This window comes from Phytophthora infestans, genomic scaffold, assembly GCF_000142945.1.
Source record: "Phytophthora infestans T30-4 supercont1.13 genomic scaffold, whole genome shotgun sequence".
In the NCBI taxonomy this organism is placed as follows: domain Eukaryota; phylum Oomycota; class Peronosporomycetes; order Peronosporales; family Peronosporaceae; genus Phytophthora; species Phytophthora infestans.
In genome coordinates this window covers 1,293,909-1,312,161 of record NW_003303746.1, presented here as the reverse complement: position 1 = coordinate 1,312,161, position 18,253 = coordinate 1,293,909, and the positions used below count along the sequence as shown (strand labels likewise).

Here is an 18,253-nt window from a genome sequence, read left to right as displayed (position 1 = left end):
TCAGCATGCGTTGAAGAGTGGGGAATGTTTCAGCCACATCTAAGACACGACATGCAAGTGACTCGGGTCCGTCATAGGCGACATCCACCTCATGATCCGATTATCTGCTGTCATTTATGGAGGCGCCGGGTGAAAAAATAAATCGTGGATAATACGAGCATTTATCGACAGATCGACACCTCCTTTTTGCTCGGCGCCGAATGAAGTGCATGCGATATCTTGTAAGAACAGCAGCAAGTCGAGATCCAAAATGAGGTACCGGTTAGATTCTTGACCTGCACGCGGATGCTTGACATAGCTCGGGTAGCCGATCCGTGATTTGGAGGCGCCGTGGCTTGTGATTTAATTCCTGCCTTCCAGGCTGGTTGAACACTGTGATTGCGTCTCCGTGCTGATAGAGTGTCAGGTTCTTTGAGAGCCTTGTTTAGCCTCGAGTCCTGAAGCGATTTGCCTCGCAGCAGGCTTACATAGCTGCATTCCGGAAAACGACTGAAGTCGCTGTAAACGCTTTGCTTGTTCCGATCCAACAAGTACACTGTGCGCTCATTCTTCGATATCGAAGCTTCCGACGGCCCTGGGGGTCGAAGGCCGTGTTTTAGCAGTGCTTAATTATAGTCCAAGTGAGCAGCATTCTGAAGGAATTGAAGTATTTGTCGTCAAAATAGAGTAGATTGCTCAAAACGATGCTGTGCGGCTTGTATGACGATTCGAGGATAGCTTGTCGACTTGCGACGATCTAGATTGGACGGGCTTGTCGACACGAATCGACCATGCGGTTCAAGGATTGACGGACCCATATGCTTGATCCCATCGAATAATCTGTTGGTGAGCGGGTTTGTCGGTTTGAACCTCCGAAGCGGCTCATCTTTAGGGGCTGTAAGTTTAGACATTTCGAGAGATCCAACGCATTTAACTTCTGGTGAACGACAGGTGTTTAGTGTGTGATCATAGACCATTGGAGTTATCGGATCATTAATCATAGCGCCATCACTTCATATCGGTTGCCAGACCACCATATTTTTAGCGATAAACTCGCTCATATTTTTAGGTAGCGTGGCAGGTTTGAAGTGACAGAGATTTATTATGTTTTTAGTGTCATCACCATCTACATCGCAGCAGCCTTTGTTGCTGTCGATCTGTCCCTGAGATTGCAAAATGCAACTTGAATTGGTTCATTAGCTTATTACGCAATTGCCGTTCTTGCCTCGGCACCCTTGCGTAGACAGAAACCTAAGGCAGATTAGCTTTGCTCCATGAGTTAGGAGCACCCGGCGGATCTACATGGGAATAGGAGTTCATCTTTCTGAATTGGAAGTAAGCTCAGCTCGCGTGGGGTGTGGAGCTCGTGTAGGAACTACACCAGCCGCTTTCAGAGCTGCAGTCACATCCCGTCAAAGAATCAGCGGATGAAATATTCATGTGAGGCACCTTTATCAACTCGACTTCCCGCCACTTTTCCTCGACAACAATGTGGTGTAGGGATTTCCAGATTCGGCCATACGTCAACCTACTTTAGGCCAAGAATCGGCTCGGTCTGATAAGCCAGCGCTTAGGAGAAAAGGGCCACGGTAAGTACTCAGCGATCTGTCCGGATGATGTTATCCGGGTGGCCGTTGAGCTCAATGGTCGCCTGAACCCAGCGAGGTCGGTAGAGATCCGAAACGACTACATTTCACAAGATCTTTGTATGAGAAGCATAGGATTAAATGGGTGGCGAAAAGGCTCCCTGAATATAATAGAGCAGAATTTTCCTAGTCCAAGACACGTGGGCACTCTTCCGGTAAGTATCTGCATAGGGCTGGATTATGCCTGCCGCTGATACTCGAGAGGCATAGCCTGTAGGGTATTGACAGGTAGCGCCAAGAGATTAAGTCGGTCCGGGGGGGGACAAATATCTCGCTACGCGCGAAAGACGAGCTTAGCGGGCCGCTACGTCGGATAGCCCGGGTGCCGTGACATTTCTAGCTGAGCAGCCTCTGCGCTCGGTGACCTGTAAAAGCGCTCGCGCGCCGTCGTTCATCCTTTGGGGGGGGGCACAGGGTTTGTGAGCGAGCTCTGCCGAGTCAAACTCAGCGGAGCCTCGGAAGTGCTCTGACTTGGTTAGTCGGAACTCAGTGGAAGCGAGCCACTCGTCTGTCCCGGCTGGGCCGAACCGAGAGGGGACCACCCTCTGCGCAGGCCATACAAGCGCCGATCTAACCCGGCGATTTGTTGTGGTATGTGTACGGAATCCACATCTGACTGTATTTGTGTGCTCTACTACACCACAACCAGCAGGCGAAACAGCTCGCGTCGTCTATCCACGCTGCAAATTCGGTCAGAACGTCTGGTGTCGTTGGTATCTTACTAACCCGGAGCTCCATCAAATCCTTTGATGGTGCAGACAGGGTTTCGTAGACAGCTGGCTTGTAAAGTTGTTGTGCTATAGAACACAGAATTTCTGTCGCTCCTAAGATCGCAGCAAAGGAGTCCGGTGCAGCAGGCGTTGGTAGCGCTATCTTCCTGGAAAAGTGCTCACGTCGTTTACGAGGAAATACCAGAAACACCAGCATTTTTTTTGGTCAGCACCTCATAATCAGCAGGAGCACCAGTGCAAAACATGAACCGTATTCTTCCCATCAACTCCCGCTGCTTTTCAGCCACACACATAGACCTACCGTATGGTACAAAATAATGTATAATGTGTTGTGTAGACGACTGTACTATGCTCTGTCCCAAATTCTATTCTCACAACAAGACCGTCCAAGCGCCAGCTACTCGCGCGGTTCCAGAAGGCCTCAAGAGGACGTCCAAGACCGCAGAGCGAGCACCGACACGCCCGGAGGTGGCGATTGCTTGACCCCTAGTCCACGATCTTCTAGGCTACGATAGTGTGCGGTGTTCTGGTAATAAAATGGTGGATTTTATCAACGAGTTGTGCGATCTTGCGAAATGTGGAGATTATGGGAACAGCAGAGTTATGATTCCGCGCATTGTAGCCGAGATTTCTGCTTCCGCTGACCGCTACGTTGACGGTGGGTTCTCATGGAGCGACGCGGTTAGCAGCGTTAGTCTTTCGAGGAGCCTGTAACGACGTGGCACGCTTTCGCAAACAGGAACGACTTCCCGAAGCGCCTACCCACTTCAATTACTTACTGCGCGTGATGGATATGCGTGCCTATGTTCAGCGTCGTGTTGAGAGCCTATGGGAAAAGAAGATTCCAACCCCTTGCGATCAACTCATAGTCAATCTTCCTGGATACTACTCTAAGCTGGTATTTCCTGCCGATGAGGCCTACGTGTACCCTGTGGAGTCATGGCTTCAAAGCGGGAATCGAATCTCGCCGATTCACGCAGACCATGGTCGTGTAGTGTCGTATATACCTCCAAGCCTCACGCACACCTTCAAGATTTGGGTGTTCTTCAGAATGCCTAAGTGTGCAGAATTGTTTAGTTTTGAAAACGGAAACGACACTTTCAATCGCATGATCGACACAACCAAATCGTGCGTACTAGTGCAGCGCCCGGGTGATGTGGTTTATTTGAAGATGCTGGTATATCATTCTGTTCTACTTGGATTTATCCCCGGTACGCCGGATCACCTAAGGTGGGGGGCCATTTCTGGCAACGTGATTATCAGCGCTAAGGACAGATTGGCATCTTTTCGCTACGCTACTCGCGTTACCTCGGGCGCTCGGCGTGGCTCACTGAAAGCATGGGAGTCGACGTTGTCAGCGTATTGCGCCATGGAGAAAAGAGAATGGAAAATGAAAGAGTGTAAGGACGAGAAGGCGCGACAGATATACTTCGAGCGTGAGCGCGCCCATTTTCTTTCCCAACTTCCTACGCCAGCTGCGTCGAATTACGCGCGCAATGCAGCGACTACTCGGTCATTGAAAAGGCGCACGAAGAAGAGCATCACACTGGACAAAATGAAGAACATGCGACCAGCGAAGAGGACAAACGCTGACACGAGCGATTCGGTGGAGCAACAGTAAGAACGTACTAGATAATCTAAATTTAGGTGTGATCTTTTCGTTTTTTATTGTTGGGAACTCGTTGAAGTGGTAAAGTATGCAACTTCAACGTCTTAATTTCTTGACGTGGCAGCCCCGTCAAAACATCCACGACTCCGCTGCATATAGATGTGCTATAATATATGTAAGTTTCTTGTCAACTAAATATAAAGACACCTTCACGTAAGACGTTAGAGTCATCTTTACATTTCGTAACGTGTCCAATTAGTTCACTTCATGAATGTATTCACATAACTAGCAGCCCAAACAAGTATTGTTATCATTGATGTGATGGGTTTGCTGGATTACTTTGTAGGTATGTGGAAGCGGGTTTTGTAAAGAGCAAAATTGAAGAAAGAGTAAAAGAAGTCATTGCGTAGTTTGCGTTTAGCGTCAATATTATCACTTGAATTTTTATTTAGCTAGTAGCCCCGATAACGCATGATACGTTTAGCGTTCAGCAAAGGGTGCCTGTATTTGACGGAATGTTTGGCTGTATTTTTAAAAGAGTGAAGTAGGTGAAAGATGAGGTGGGCTCACGTGATGACCAGTCTTACGTAATAAAGACGCGGTAGTGACAATTGGTAAGTTATTCCACATCCCTGACTAAGCTAAACCATTAAAGATTATTGAGAGAACACGGGAGCTCGTATCGCTGCAATGACTAAATATCGTGAGCCGGTAGCACCCCGGCATTTCTGCGAGACATGGCATTTAAGAGCAACGCAAAAGGAAATTTCTGAACGAACTCAATAATGGAGGAAATTAAGTGAATACAAGTATGACATGATATAAGCATACGTAAACTGACTTGAGCACCGTCGAGATTTATGAAGCAAAGACGTTAGACATTTAAAATCTCCTTCAATCTAGATCCTACTCCATCTCTAGTGCCGCACCACTATTGCGTGGGCGCCCGCGGGAGCTCTGTCCCTTTTTGCGACCGGATAATCCTCGATTGACAAGTGTCTGACGTCCAGTGAGATCCATAGTTCCACAGCATTCCATCGCGTAGAGTGTGTGCACACAATAGCCGTGCTTCATCGAAAAGGGACAAGGGCACTTACCCGAATTCATGTCAATCAGCCACCCCTTCGAAGGCATACCAAGCGTTTCCATTTCGGCAGTCAGTTTGCTCAGCTGGGCTGTAACGGGTAAGTCCTCAACGTTGCGTCGGCGAATCTCATCCTGTACACGCGGGCACGGCTTGCTAATAACACGGACTGTATCCAAAGGCTCGGCCTCAGTCGTAATAGCTAGCAAAAATGCGATACTGTTCCGAGACTGGTGGTGTAGCTCAAGCAAGCCCGCCCGCGACATCGCCCGAGCTCGACGAACCAACCGAGAATCTGGCTCCGGGGACACGGCAAATGGTCTTGCGGTGACAGCTTCACTTCGGCAAAGAGTAAGTAGCTGGGGCAGTAGGGCGCCGACCTTCAGCTTTCTGCGGAGCGTGACATCTCTCTTAATCGCTGCATTGTACGTCTCGCATGGATTGTTCGCTGTCGCAAAACCAGTCGGTGTATGGAAACATTGCCAACGCCACACCCTCTCGTTCAGCCAGACCTTTGAGAAATAGGAAGCAAATTTCGCCAGTTCCGGAGTTTTTGACCATCTCGCTTGAGCTTCTCCTAGCTACGAGTTGTAGGCCGCCTCATCCGTCGAGAAATGGAGCTCATGAATGTATTTCATGACAGAGGAGGCCGCAACAGACCCCACCGAGCGAGTTTTCTCGTATACCTTCTTTGCCACATGAAAGTAGCACATCAGAAATACAAATTCCCCCCCCCCTGCCCAAACACGTCGTTCACCGCGTTCCATTGGGCTGCGTCAGCATCTCCCATCACATAGCGTACCCTGAGAAATTTACCAACTATAGTTTGGTACATCTTACACACGAGCGCAAGCACCTCGGTGTAGTGTAGTTGCTGCTGTTGCGAGACAATAAATATTGCCAACAAATGAAATCGTCTTGCCCTGTCCGAGATCCCGACAACGATAACTGGATACCCGACCTGCGTGAGCTTGTAGGTCGCGTCCAAGTGAAAGATGAAAGACTCTGGATCACGGTCGGCACGGCGTAGGAGTTTCTTCGAGCTAACACCGACCACAAACGGATCAGCGTCACTGCCATTGCCAGTGATTGGCTTGCCGTCTGTATCACTGCGGCTTGTGAATGTGAACGGAGCTGCTTCATCTTCGTGTCCCGTAAACCCTGAGGCCTTGATTTTTCTGCGTACGGAGTCCAGAAGGTCACTTCCCCCAAGCCGTCCCGTAACATGGTGATGCGCAAAACGCTGCACAGTTGATAGAGAGGGCGCAGTCGCCTCGGTCAGGTTGAAACGCTGAAGAAGTGCATTATAGATGCGCTTGGGCTTCAGTCCCTGGGCTGCCCAGTCCTTCACCACCTCCTTCATTGGTGGGGTCAGCACCAGCTTGCGTGGCGAGCGTGCTGGAGTGGCATGGGTGTATGCCTCCTCGACCGTCACTAAGCCTTTCTCTTGACAGGACATGACCCGGGCTCGCCACGGACACTCTTGTGCCGACGTTACGTCAGCGCAAGCCTTGCACGCGCAAAACAGGCGCTGAATTCTCATGGGATGCGGGGCAGGGGCCATGCATACGGAGCACGGGGCCAGCTCACTCTTCGCCACTTGAAACCATCCAGAAGGTTCGCTGCCTGGACGCATGGCATTGCTGAGGCGAGAAGCTGGTAGGGGTGTCGAATGGTCATTTCAAAATGAAGGAGCTGGAAGAATGAGCTTGATGCGGCTGGTTGGAAAATGATCTTGCCTTAACCCCCCCCCCTCGCCGGGGAACTGCGCTCGTTGGACGATATTTCTGTGACGATCAGGCTGGGGATTGGGCAAAATTAGCGATTGAATTATGGTTGGTGCAGGACGTACTATTGCGGTGGTCAGTCTTAAAAATTGGTGATGCTCGTGATATTACTGTGCTAGCCGTGCTTTAGCGGTGCCGATAGTATAGTTTTGGTGTTTTCGTGTTTTTATTGGTGTAAACAGTACGTCCTCCGTCGTTTACTTGGACCCGTGTACATTTCTCGAGCTGAGTGATGCGGTAAAAATGCAAAATTGACAAGCCTCTTATGCCAAAATCCCATCTAAAGAGTGAACGCAAGACAGCAGGGCGTGGAAAGAAACCAAAATTTCTACAGTAAATCTGCACAAACTCACAAAGCGTTGTCCGCGCATCGTAGCGTACTTACCGCTGACCAGTCCAACGTGGATCGATGTCTGCATCCCAGTGAGGTGAAATTGCTGTCGGTCGGCTGGTCCATCATCATGGCTCCCTATTACTTACCGAGCATCACCCGCTAATGCAGAATCTCGTTGCAGAGCGATCAGTTAGTCGACGTCTTGTCCGACGTCCACCAGCGCTGGAGGCCTGCGTCACCTAGCTAGCTATTGTGCTGGGGGCTGTTGTTGTACGTCGGCGTTTGACGGCCGGTTGCTGTTCGGTACTAGGTATCGTCTTCAGAGTCACTAAGGCCATCACTAAGCATTTGCTCCGCCCCATTTGAGACAGGTGAAACACCCTGGCCTGATCCTCCCTCAGCATTATCGAATAACGTATCACCAAAGGTCGCCCCACCGAATGCTGCCGCCCCTCCCCCTTCTTTGTAGTATACAAAATCGAGAATGTGGCGAACCGTTTCTTGAAACACCCCAAAGCTGGAAATATCTTAAAGAGGTGTCATCTTGGCCTCGTATATCTCCTTTCCATTGACCATAGAGAGAAGTACCTTGGAGTCTTGAGTCGTGGCTTGTTCAATGCCATTAAATGATTGTACACTCGGGTGTGTGTTTGCTCCATCTCAGCCGTCATAAGTAGGCTGGTGCTTTTTCCATCACCAGATCGTAAAGCATATACCTCAACAGCCACATCTGAGCTGCTCCCGAGTCGTATTTAACGAAGATCTCGCCATCGCAAAAATTCACGTCCAGCCTACCTTGTAACGGGCTTGTGTCCCATTTGTATCCAGGAACAAGGCCATAGTCCCAGACGCGCGCTCTTCCTGGTTTGAAGTTCAAACTTTGAACTTTGCGGTGCAGATCACACTTTCTACGAACGTGCCCGCCCCGTGCAGCGCTTCCTCCGCAGACACGATTCGCACAGTGGGCTCGTCCTGATGCAGCTCGACCACTTGTTCCTTCTCATCCACCCAGCGTCCACTACGGAAACGTTTCACTTTTACTTTGCCTTCTCGAGGGGCTGTGCTCTCGGCCTTTCCGTACGCGAAGCCGACGACGTTGAAAGCACCTGGACAAAGATAATAGTAGCTTGGAGCTATTGTCGACTGCTGTACTTGTCCGAGAAGGTGGGCCTTGGAGGTTTTAACTGCGACGGAGGAAGTTTGAGAATGAGCACCCGTCTCAAATTCTTGACGGACCTACTTATAGTGCATTTTGCAGATTCAAGAAGCTACACCTTCGCCAGCAGCTGTTACTCCTACGCTATATCTGTCGCTTTCGCAACCTTTAACTGTTCAGATACCCCGAAAAGGTGAACCCTCTTTACTTACTCCGCTGCATTTCGCTCGAAAAGCATCCACTGGGTGAAAGGAGCTAAAGTATGCCACACATATTCTCGAAAAAGATAGCAGTAGGGCTCCAGAGTCAGCTCTGCTCGGTCGCACGAATTGGGTGATCTCGTCCATCCTGAGTGGTTCGCCAAATAACATGACCTGGTTTTTCTGGCGATTGTATTCATACAGTATTCCGCGTGAATAGCGAACGAGTCACGAACGTTTATACTACCACAGCGTACCACTCTATCAGCATACCAAGAAGGTGATGTGCAAAGGTATTGAGCTAAGATTGAATCCACCGGAGGTACTAAGCAATAAAATCCAGTACATTTCAACATTTGAAATTGGCGCGCTTTTGGCGATCTTTTTTCGCCTTGCACACGTATGCACAAGTTGTTTAACGGACCTTCACATTTAAACTTACCCCGCCGTTGCTCAGCTACCAAATCCGCCATACCCCACAATCCTACGAAGCGGCTACGCCTTACCTGGGTCGAGAAGGTGGCCATTATCAAGAAACAAGCACTCTCCCCTACTATGTCCTACGAGGCAATCGCTGAATGGGCCGTAAATGAGTTCTGTCTCCCAATTACTCCCGGCAAAGCCACCATGTAAGGTGTTTTCAAGTCGTCAGCTACACTACTAAAGCAACCAGTTAAGCCTTATAAAGTGGATTTACTTACTGCATTAGGTGAGCGCGACAACCATTCAACACTGCTGGCAACATTCGGACTTAACAAAGGGAGCATCAATTATTCGCTTTGTTAACTTATACCAATACGGGCTGTTTTTCGCTCGTCGTTTTATACACTACGACTGGCATATACATGTGTATATCAGGCGTTCGCTATTCACGCAGAATACTGTACATGAATCCGAATTCGTATACGACCCGAGAAAAATTCTACTGATCAATCACGAAACGAATAAATTTGCCCTCCATTTCGCGACCTTTCAACTCTTAAGCTCCAAAACGAACCGCCGAGGTTTTTCCACCGAATCTGCTTCCAGACTGATGAGTAACCTGTAAAAAATGACGTTTAAAAACAGGGAAGACGCCTTTTGAGTCGTTGCAGTAGATCTTTCACATAGAAAAGCATGTCTGAGGTGGAGGAAACATTAGAACGCATCAAGAACCACAAGGGCGTGGAAGGCTACGTGATCGCCGATCGCAATGGCAATGTGCTGAGACGTCACCCGCAGATGCAAGTGGCCGAGGCCGAAAAGTACGCGCAGTACATGAAGGAGCTTACCACAAAGGCGCGTGGCGTGGTACGGGACTTGAACCCCAAGAACGATCTGCAGTATATGCGCATCCGCGTCAAGAAACTCGAGCTTCTCATCGCTCATGGTAAGCTGAAGTCTCCACTTCTCCGGTCTCAGATTCTTAACGCTGTATCGTCATAATTGTTTAGAAAAAGACTTTTTAGTCGTGGTCATCCAGAAGTGGACGCCTACAAACGGATAAAGCAGACAGCTACGTGGTGGCATAGTGCAGTAAGCACCAACCACACGAGTCGTAGACCCTCAAAAATGCGACGTGTTATCTTTCATTATCTCTTTTGGCTCATGCAGTCTTGTTATCGTTAGGAAGACGAGCAAGTCGTCCAGTTTCCAGTGTCAACATCGTGTCCCAACACTCCTTGGAGATTTGTCCTTCCCCACGACTGAGCGCTACCAGACGAGCGAGTCGCAGCCAGCGATGAAGATCTTCCAGCTGCATTTTGCATTGACTCAGTCAGACTATACACTTTCTGCAAGTATACGTATACGTATACAACTCACCGCCACTTTCTGCTCGGACTTGCGGCACTCTACGTAGTGTTTCTCGGCCATTTCTGCTTCCTCGTTGCCGATCGTGACGACAAACGAGCGCAAGACGCTGAGATAGAGACGGAAACACTCTAAAACCTGTTGCGTCGGCTGCTCGTGGGTTGTATCACTGTCAGTAGCGACGACAGGCACAGCAACCGTCACAGGCAGAATACTTTTTCCCTCGGATACTGTGACTACTGCCACATCCTGAGGGAAATCCATGTTGTAATAGTGGAAGTCGTAGGGCAACAGCATCTTGTCGACCAGCGACTGCAACGCCGCCATGTTCTTGACGCCCTGGTCGTTCAGTTGGCCCGCCGACAAGGCCGTCTCATTGACCAGCATCGTCGTCCCATTGGCCACCTGCAACACGCCACTCAGCAGCAGCTCTCGCTCGTAATCTTTGTGCGGCATAAACTTAGTCGAGTTGAGCTCCTTGAGCGACAGATCCACGCGCGCCACCATCGGCATCAGGGACGTCAAAGTCTTCTCCACGTCCGCAATAAAAGCAATTTTCAGCTCTTCAGTACAGGATTTGCCTAGAGCCAAGTTGAGAGATAAATTGCCCAATGGCGTCGACGGATCGGCGCGTGAGTACACGTGCGATAGTAACCCCAAGAGCAAGTACTCGGCAGCCAGGGTGTCTCCACACAAGGTGTGTGCCAAATACTGTACAATCTGTGCGCGCATCGCGGCAACATGCGCTTGTTGCCCCAGCTTACGCCACTCGTTCTGGCAGAACTTTGTCCGCGACTCGTTGCTCTCCTGGATCTGGTCATAGAACTCGCTCGACTCGTGAGGACGCACGTGGTGTACACTCTGCAAGCGGCTGACGTGACAGCAGTGCAAGACGACGCCCGATCGCCCTTTGCGATGCACCTCGTCGATGCAGTCGGAGATCTGCAGCTCCTCGAGTTGCTTGGCGCTTAGACCGGCCTCACTATCGCTCTTCTGGCTGTCTGTTCCAGGCACCATGAGGTCCAAAATTCCCACGAACTCGAAAGCTTCGTTTACCTTGAAGGCGTCTAATGGCGTGTCCTTGTACTGGCCTTCGTAGACGTAGATATTGACGGCTTGAGGCAGTAATAACCCCTCATTGCCGTCCTCCTGCTTCTCTATCGCCTTGGGTTTCTTTACGTGCGAATCGTCCTGTGTTTGCTCAGATGCGTCATCCATTTGCTCGTCCACGGCTGCGCTGGAGCGCTTGGTGCCCTTGGAAGATGAGAGACGTTCATTCGCACTACAGCGACCATCACTCTGTATTAAGTTTTCGACCACTGAAACGTTTCGATACGCGATGGTGGACCAGTCACTCGCATGAGGGGAAAGAGTGACTGTTAGGGGTACACGCTCCACCAACTGTTGGCGCACGGCGTCTCCATCCGTCAGTGCGGGAGCCTCGCCGTCCAGCAACACCAACTCCGGATCCTGCACACCCCGAACCACACCGCGGAACTTGAGTACGCTTTCGTCGCGATATCTTCCCTGGTGGAAGTCCGATTCCTCCAATACGGGCACGGCAGATAAGTCGCGGGCTGCAGACAGAAGTTCTGTCAGGTCCAACATTCCTATCCACCAAATGACATGTGGTTTTATGATGTGTGTAAGTTACACTGTAACCGGTTACGATCACAGGGTTACGTTGAAGCCGACCATCAGTTTACAATCCGTCGTCGGAAGATGGGATTTGTCATGTCTATAAATACGGAACCGGATTGCCGCCAGGGCATGATGCGACTCGACAGCAAGCGAGTCGCCATCAACTGTAGGTCATCACAAGCTGTACATGTACAAAGGTGCTGACTAAGTGTGTTGACGTGCACTGAATGACAACCCGAACATACACCAAGACGTGTAGGTTTACCATGTATTTCATTGCACGATTCCTGCAAACCGAACAGAGTGAAACTCGGTACTCAATATTCTATGAGAGTATTACTCTTGCTGTACAACAAGCAGACAGCCGTGAACTTCCCCTCACGATCCTCATGCCGTGCTGTTGAATCAACAGTGTTGATCGAGCATCATGATGGCCCGGTATACAGTCCAGAAAGGTATGCTAAAGTATTAAAAATGATCCTGTGCGTGTTGAGTGTTTGCAGTGAAGGTAGATAGATGGGTAATTCGTCTATTTTAGAATGACGTGACGTTGAGATGGAAAGCCTCTCAATACTTGTCAGCTCAAGTCCAAAGTGTTGTTCGTGACATACACTGAGCAATATCATCAAAACCTCGTTAAGCAACAGTAATGTAGAGCAGTACTGTTGGGCTACTATTTTTTAGGAGTATGCATATGTTGTCTGGCGAAGATCGCAATAGCTGTTCTAAGTGCTTTTTAAATAGATTCGAAAATATCGTTTAACGCGATAAATTGAAGCACGTGCAGAATACAACACGACGAGTACAACACCGATGCATCCTCCTCGATGTTGATACATACATGTAGCACGAGTTGATTTCGCTTGTAACGGTACATGTACTTGCACAACCCTTTTCGCCGAAACCGAAAATTTCGGTGCCCTTCTTGCAAGTTCGCTCATATCTCATCGCCTTTCGGGCTGGGCATCAGATGAGCCTCTGGTGTATAGCCAAAAAGAATGCAGCAAACGAAAGTTTAAAGATGGTTGGTGTTTTGTACCTACACACGTAGGTAGAAACACACTGTTTTGCATGATAGTATTTGCTCTCTGGCTGTATCATCTCCTCTCGGAGATTTGAATTAACATTACAGCAGAAGTAAACATGTCAGATGCACGATTAATAATGAAAGATCCTATGTATCCCCTTTGTAAAAATACAGCTTGACAAAGCAAACGGACTTGGTAAGAATGCCGAGTGGGTGTTGCTGTGAGAGACTCTGTAAAAACATTAATTTGGCTCGTAAACGTGCCAATTTATCAAGCAAATCTTTGTCAACACCATCAAGTTTTGTATTATGTTTTCGAAAACGCATACCCTATCTTCGTTAGTTTCTTTCAGATCTTCTAATTACTCATAACGTTATTTTTAATTTAATAAACTAGAATAATATATAATAATGGCGAGTTTGCACATTCTTGATTTGTTAGCTAATCCTTTAAGAGCGTGGTGTTTCGCGCAGGTCACCACTTTTCGTCTTGACACTCGCAATGCGCGGGTCAATTGGTGTGCAGGTTATGAGTCTTATTTTGCTTTTACCAACGTCGATTACACTTGGTACTTTTGAGACTTGATCCAAGTCATCCCAGATGATTCGTTCGAGGTTGGCACTCGCGTGGTTAGTTGTGATGGCAAGTGTTACCGGGACGATGAGTATTGACTGGACCTTCTTGAAGGACGACAGTGGTTCAACGTCAAGTTCCTCGTCACATGATACGGAGGCGAAGACCCCGGCGGCAACTGCAAGACCAAGTGTTTCAAGAAGACCCTCGTTACCTGACACACCTCCAAGCGCACTGATTTTGGCGGCTGGGTCGGCTTCGTTTGACAGTGAAGCTCTCCTCGAGAAGTATGCCACCCCCTCCACAGCCGTAAGTACCGTCCGATCAACTTACCGCAACTGGGTGGGGCCGTGGAGTATCTCGTCGGACACGTCGTGCTACCGTGAAGCCCACATCATGGACGTTTGTCCTCGTAACTTTGACCGGAACGAACTGACAAACACTTGTTGGACTGAATGTCCGTTGGAGTTTCCTCTCGAGTGCGGCATGGAATGTGCCCGCCAGAACAGTGACTGTGGCCTCGAAGTCGCTAGCAAGGTTTCAGCTTTGGCTATGGCTGTGCTGGGTACCGCCACGTTTGGTGTGATTGGCGAAATGGTCAAACTGGGTAAGAAATTAACGTGGGCCGTGAAGTGTACGAACCAATTGCTGCTGGTGATGAGAGGTATCATCAGGTACGTCCGTAATGTCAAGACTGAAGACCCGCAGACTTCCCAACAGAAGCTGCTGCTGATGCTGTACCAGACCAACAATGTTGTGACCGACTTGCCAATGGTCATTTACGCGTGTATGGGGAAGAACATCCCTTCAACCCTTCGCCTCACGCAGATCGTATTAGCGACTGCCCAGTGGATGCTACTACAGGCGCTTGCCTACGACGATGATATTATCTCGAGCTGGCAAAGATTCCGAGCCTTCATGAAAGGCGCAAACTTCACGGAAGCAGCGGAAGAGATTACGGAGGGCGAGATTGCGTCACTGGAGACAGCCATGCAACAAAACTCGAGTTGCGCGGGCGACCTGAAATCGTTGACAGACCGTGTGTGGATGACGGTTAACGAGTACCGTGAAGACAATCCAGCCATCTCAGACGACGAGCTTCGTCTGAAGATCAGCGAGTCGGACCTTGTACTCTATGACGTCGCCATAGTCACCAACAACTGCATGCGCCAACTCACCTCCGAGTCTAGCGTCGAAACGGCCTACAAGACTCGCGAGGCGCTTCGCAAAACTTTCGGCGTCATCATCAACGACTTGATCAAGTCTGGTAAGAGTGACAATGGCACGTCGCTAGACGAGAAAGCGGCCGCCTACAAGTGGATCGATATGGGTCTATCTACTATTTCCGCGTCGATGATCGACCCGACGGATATCGCGACGCTGCTGTCTGAGTATATTCAGACCATTTGTGGCCCCACGCAGTTCATGGGCGAGATCGATGACGGCACGGAAGACGCGACATTGGGTTTGAATGCCCTGCAGAGAGCTTTCAAGGGCAGTTCGAGCTCGTGGACAAAAGTGGGTGACGGTGCAGTAATAGTCAACTTCACTAGTACTGACACGGAAGATGTGTCGGTGAATATCATGTCTGGAGGAGATAAGATCGAAGAGGTGGATGTAAAAGCTGGAGGCACTGCCCAGTGGACATCGAACATCACGTTTCTTGGTGGAAAAACACTGTACTTGGACCGCTGGCGTCCTGGTTTCCTCGGCTTTCCAAGCACTGGAGGTGGATCACTGGTCTTGTGGGTACCCAGAGCATCTCGAGGGGGTCATCTGGAGCTAGAAGTAAAACTCAACGTTAGCTAGGAAGTAACAAACATAGAATTATGTCGAACATTATCTTTAAAAACGCTCCAACTCTAATAGCTATTACGTCGTACTTCGAAGCAGGGAAGGAAATAAATCAATTGGTCTATCCGCCGGAAATGTATTGCAACCAAAAGGAGAGCACTGCATGAACGCTAGAAATTGCAATGCCCAATTGGAGTTGAATCTGTAATACTTAACTGCAGTTAAGAAATTGTTGCTATCCTCTCTCATCAGCGTGTGCCTCTCCGATGGCCCTAGCTACAAGTTTTAAATTCCAGAAGCTCGGTTTGTCTTCAGGATCATGACCCCCAATACATGTAGTAGCGAAGAAGTCTTTGTGCAAGAACAGCGAGTATGAATGGTGTAAGACTTGGTTTTCGTATTCCGAGTGAGCAGATTGGAAAACGAAGTAAATAGAGTGTAGATGCCGCGAGAATGCTACTGTATATCGCGGCTGCTCTGCCAACACTTTAGTAAAGTGACTTTACTGCACTCAGTACCAGGGGTTCCGAAAATGTTATTTTTATTAAATATATATTTTATTTTGCAGTAAAATAATTTATTTTCGAGCTCCCATTTCAAAATCAAATAATTTATTCTGCGGTCTCTCCAGGCAATAACCTTTAACCGGGCTGATGGAGCCCTACGGACCAGCGGTCCAGCTAAACCGCAATCTACGATCGATCTGCCACGCTCTTGTCCTCTCATTTTGATGGTTGCTCGCTGAACTGAGCCTACTGGAACGCTGCCACAGGTTGTGCGTGGTGAGGCTCCCACCAACTAGACGAGTATCAGCCCACTGTATATTGCATGCAATAACACCAATAATTTGTGCACCCGTGGTGCTCCAAGCACTTAAAATTATTTTTATTGCTGTTTTGCCAGTCTCAATAAAAATAACATTTCTGCTCAGTACAGTACAATGTACTGTAGCTGCTTAATTTGGTCGTGTTAAAGGCCCTGGCTCAGGTAGATGCGGTATGACATAGAAAAAAAGCCCGGTGCTAATAGTGAAGTAGTGCAATAATATTTTGCAATGCCCAATTCCGCCGATTGCAATACTCTATTGCACTCGAGAAGCTAACTGCAATGTCAACTGCAAAATGCAGTTTTTCCGTACTTAGGGGGAATGGTAGCCAAATACCGGTATCATATGAGAATTTTTGATAATAATAGTACAATTATCGATTGTAAATATTAATAGTAGCTAAGCTTTTCAAGTGCTAACATAATATGTTAATATTAGCTTAGAGATTTGAAAAAAGTTAGATACTAACTTTGACACCTTACCCTCTGCTGAGTAAACCGAGGGCTCACCAATAACCTCTTTCGACCAGGTTCTAAAGTAGCAGTAGTCATGGCAGCTGACGAGTATTTGCTCTAGTAGACACACACAAAGCCGATCGAGATGGAGAACTGCAAACGGCTGCAGCTGTTTGAAGTTGATAGAGCCAAATCAAGGTATTTGTTCTTGTTCTCTGCCGATAGCCTCGTCCACATCGCGCGTCTCATAAACCTGTAACCTGTGACGCTAGATTAAATGCGCTCAGCAGTGTCAACACACCAACCTTGCCGTCACTCTCACAATTGTCCTGCTCCGTTCACTCATTAGACGTATTTAAGTGGGGAAATTCATAAATATCTTCTAGAAACGTACTTAAGTGAAATATAATTTAAAGTACTATCTAATAATTTTTATCTCTGAGTCAATATTATAATATTGTTAACTTTTGGAAACTGAGCTACTATTAATGTTTGATATCGAAACTAGTGCTATTACTTTAAAAATATCATATGATATTTGGTTACCATTAGCCCCTGCCTGCACAGTTCCAGTGCATGTATCATAATCGGCTGAAGACGAGTAATCATGACGGGTTCTTGGATCACACTACCGGTAGCATTTGTTTCATTTCTGAATCGACTCAGCCCCCAACACGCTCAAACGGACTCACTCAACCTATCGGCTGCCAGTAAAAATGAGCAACTCTGTGCTATGCCCACCGAACAAGCACCTGCTGAGTGACGGTGTTATTCGTGAGGTTCAGCAACGGACAGCTAGAACAGCCTTCTACCGAGATATTGCCACCAGCAGTTGGCCTGAACAACAACAAGACCGACCTCAAAGATCGAGTCACTTTCCCATGCAGCTCTCGACGAACCGTCACTCATTTCCTGCTCGAACCCCAGACACCGTTTCACTCGAGGGAAAGAGAGCGAGGTTTGAGCAACCGGAATGTCTAGATATGGAGCTCGAGGAGTCAGATCGTATAATTCATCGGAAGAAGATCAGAGCAATCGGTACCACTGAACAACAAGCAAAGATATTGGAGTTGTTGAAGCTGGGAAGAGATAGTGAACGAAAGCGTCGTCGGGACAACCAGAGGCGATACAGAAAGAAACAGCAAGACGTCATCGACGGTCTTGAAGTGAGTAGCGAGCGCCTACGCGATGAAATCCACCAATTGCAGCAACGAAGAAGCTATGTATCGACAAACGGCAGCGTTTGGGACGTGGCGATCCATTACTTTCGTGTTTGTCACCTAAGCCTCTGTCTTGGCGAGAGGCAATTGTCCTCTCTTGAATCATCCCAGCTCAGTTATTTGCTACATTTCATGCAAACTACGATGGCTGCCGACGTCGTCTACAATGCAGACCATGGGACAAAAGCAATTTTGAGCAATTGGAGCATATTGCAGTGGTTTGATGGGGTGATGATCGAGGTTGAAGGTTTGGAAAGGAATGGTCGAGAAACGCTGGTTGCTAGGACGACAACGCGTGTGACGATTGTTGAAACAACACTGCAAAAAGTGTTTCCTCACCTCTGCGACGTGGAGAGAGGCACAATGACCCCGCTCGCGAATAAGTTGTTAAACAAGCGC

General features: G+C 48.5%; 4 protein-coding genes across 4 annotated transcripts; 2 read left to right on the top strand and 2 right to left on the bottom strand.

Moving 5' to 3' along the window:
• Window positions 1-8,043: 8,043 nt before the first annotated feature.
• On the bottom strand, window positions 8,044-8,999 carry PITG_08353 (uncharacterized protein; the record flags this gene model as incomplete). The annotated part of the gene is made up of 2 exons (XM_002903702.1): window positions 8,044-8,354; window positions 8,969-8,999. The coding sequence occupies 2 exons, from the start codon at window positions 8,997-8,999 to the stop codon at window positions 8,044-8,046; spliced, it is 342 nt and encodes a 113-aa protein (XP_002903748.1).
• A 643-nt stretch (window positions 9,000-9,642) lies between these two features.
• Window positions 9,643-10,012, top strand: PITG_08352 (uncharacterized protein; the record flags this gene model as incomplete). The annotated part of the gene is made up of 2 exons (XM_002903701.1): window positions 9,643-9,895; window positions 9,960-10,012. The coding sequence occupies 2 exons, from the start codon at window positions 9,643-9,645 to the stop codon at window positions 10,010-10,012; spliced, it is 306 nt and encodes a 101-aa protein (XP_002903747.1).
• Window positions 10,013-10,218: 206 nt separating this feature from the next.
• Window positions 10,219-11,925, bottom strand: PITG_08351 (uncharacterized protein; the record flags this gene model as incomplete). Its single annotated transcript, XM_002903700.1, has 2 exons — window positions 10,219-10,254; window positions 10,330-11,925. 2 exons carry the CDS (start codon window positions 11,923-11,925, stop codon window positions 10,219-10,221), a joined length of 1,632 nt encoding a protein of 543 aa, XP_002903746.1.
• A 2,030-nt stretch (window positions 11,926-13,955) lies between these two features.
• PITG_08350 (uncharacterized protein) lies at window positions 13,956-15,368 on the top strand (the record flags this gene model as incomplete). Its single annotated transcript, XM_002903699.1, has 2 exons — window positions 13,956-14,798; window positions 14,877-15,368. 2 exons carry the CDS (start codon window positions 13,956-13,958, stop codon window positions 15,366-15,368), a joined length of 1,335 nt encoding a protein of 444 aa, XP_002903745.1.
• Between the last annotated feature and the right edge of the window lie 2,885 nt (window positions 15,369-18,253).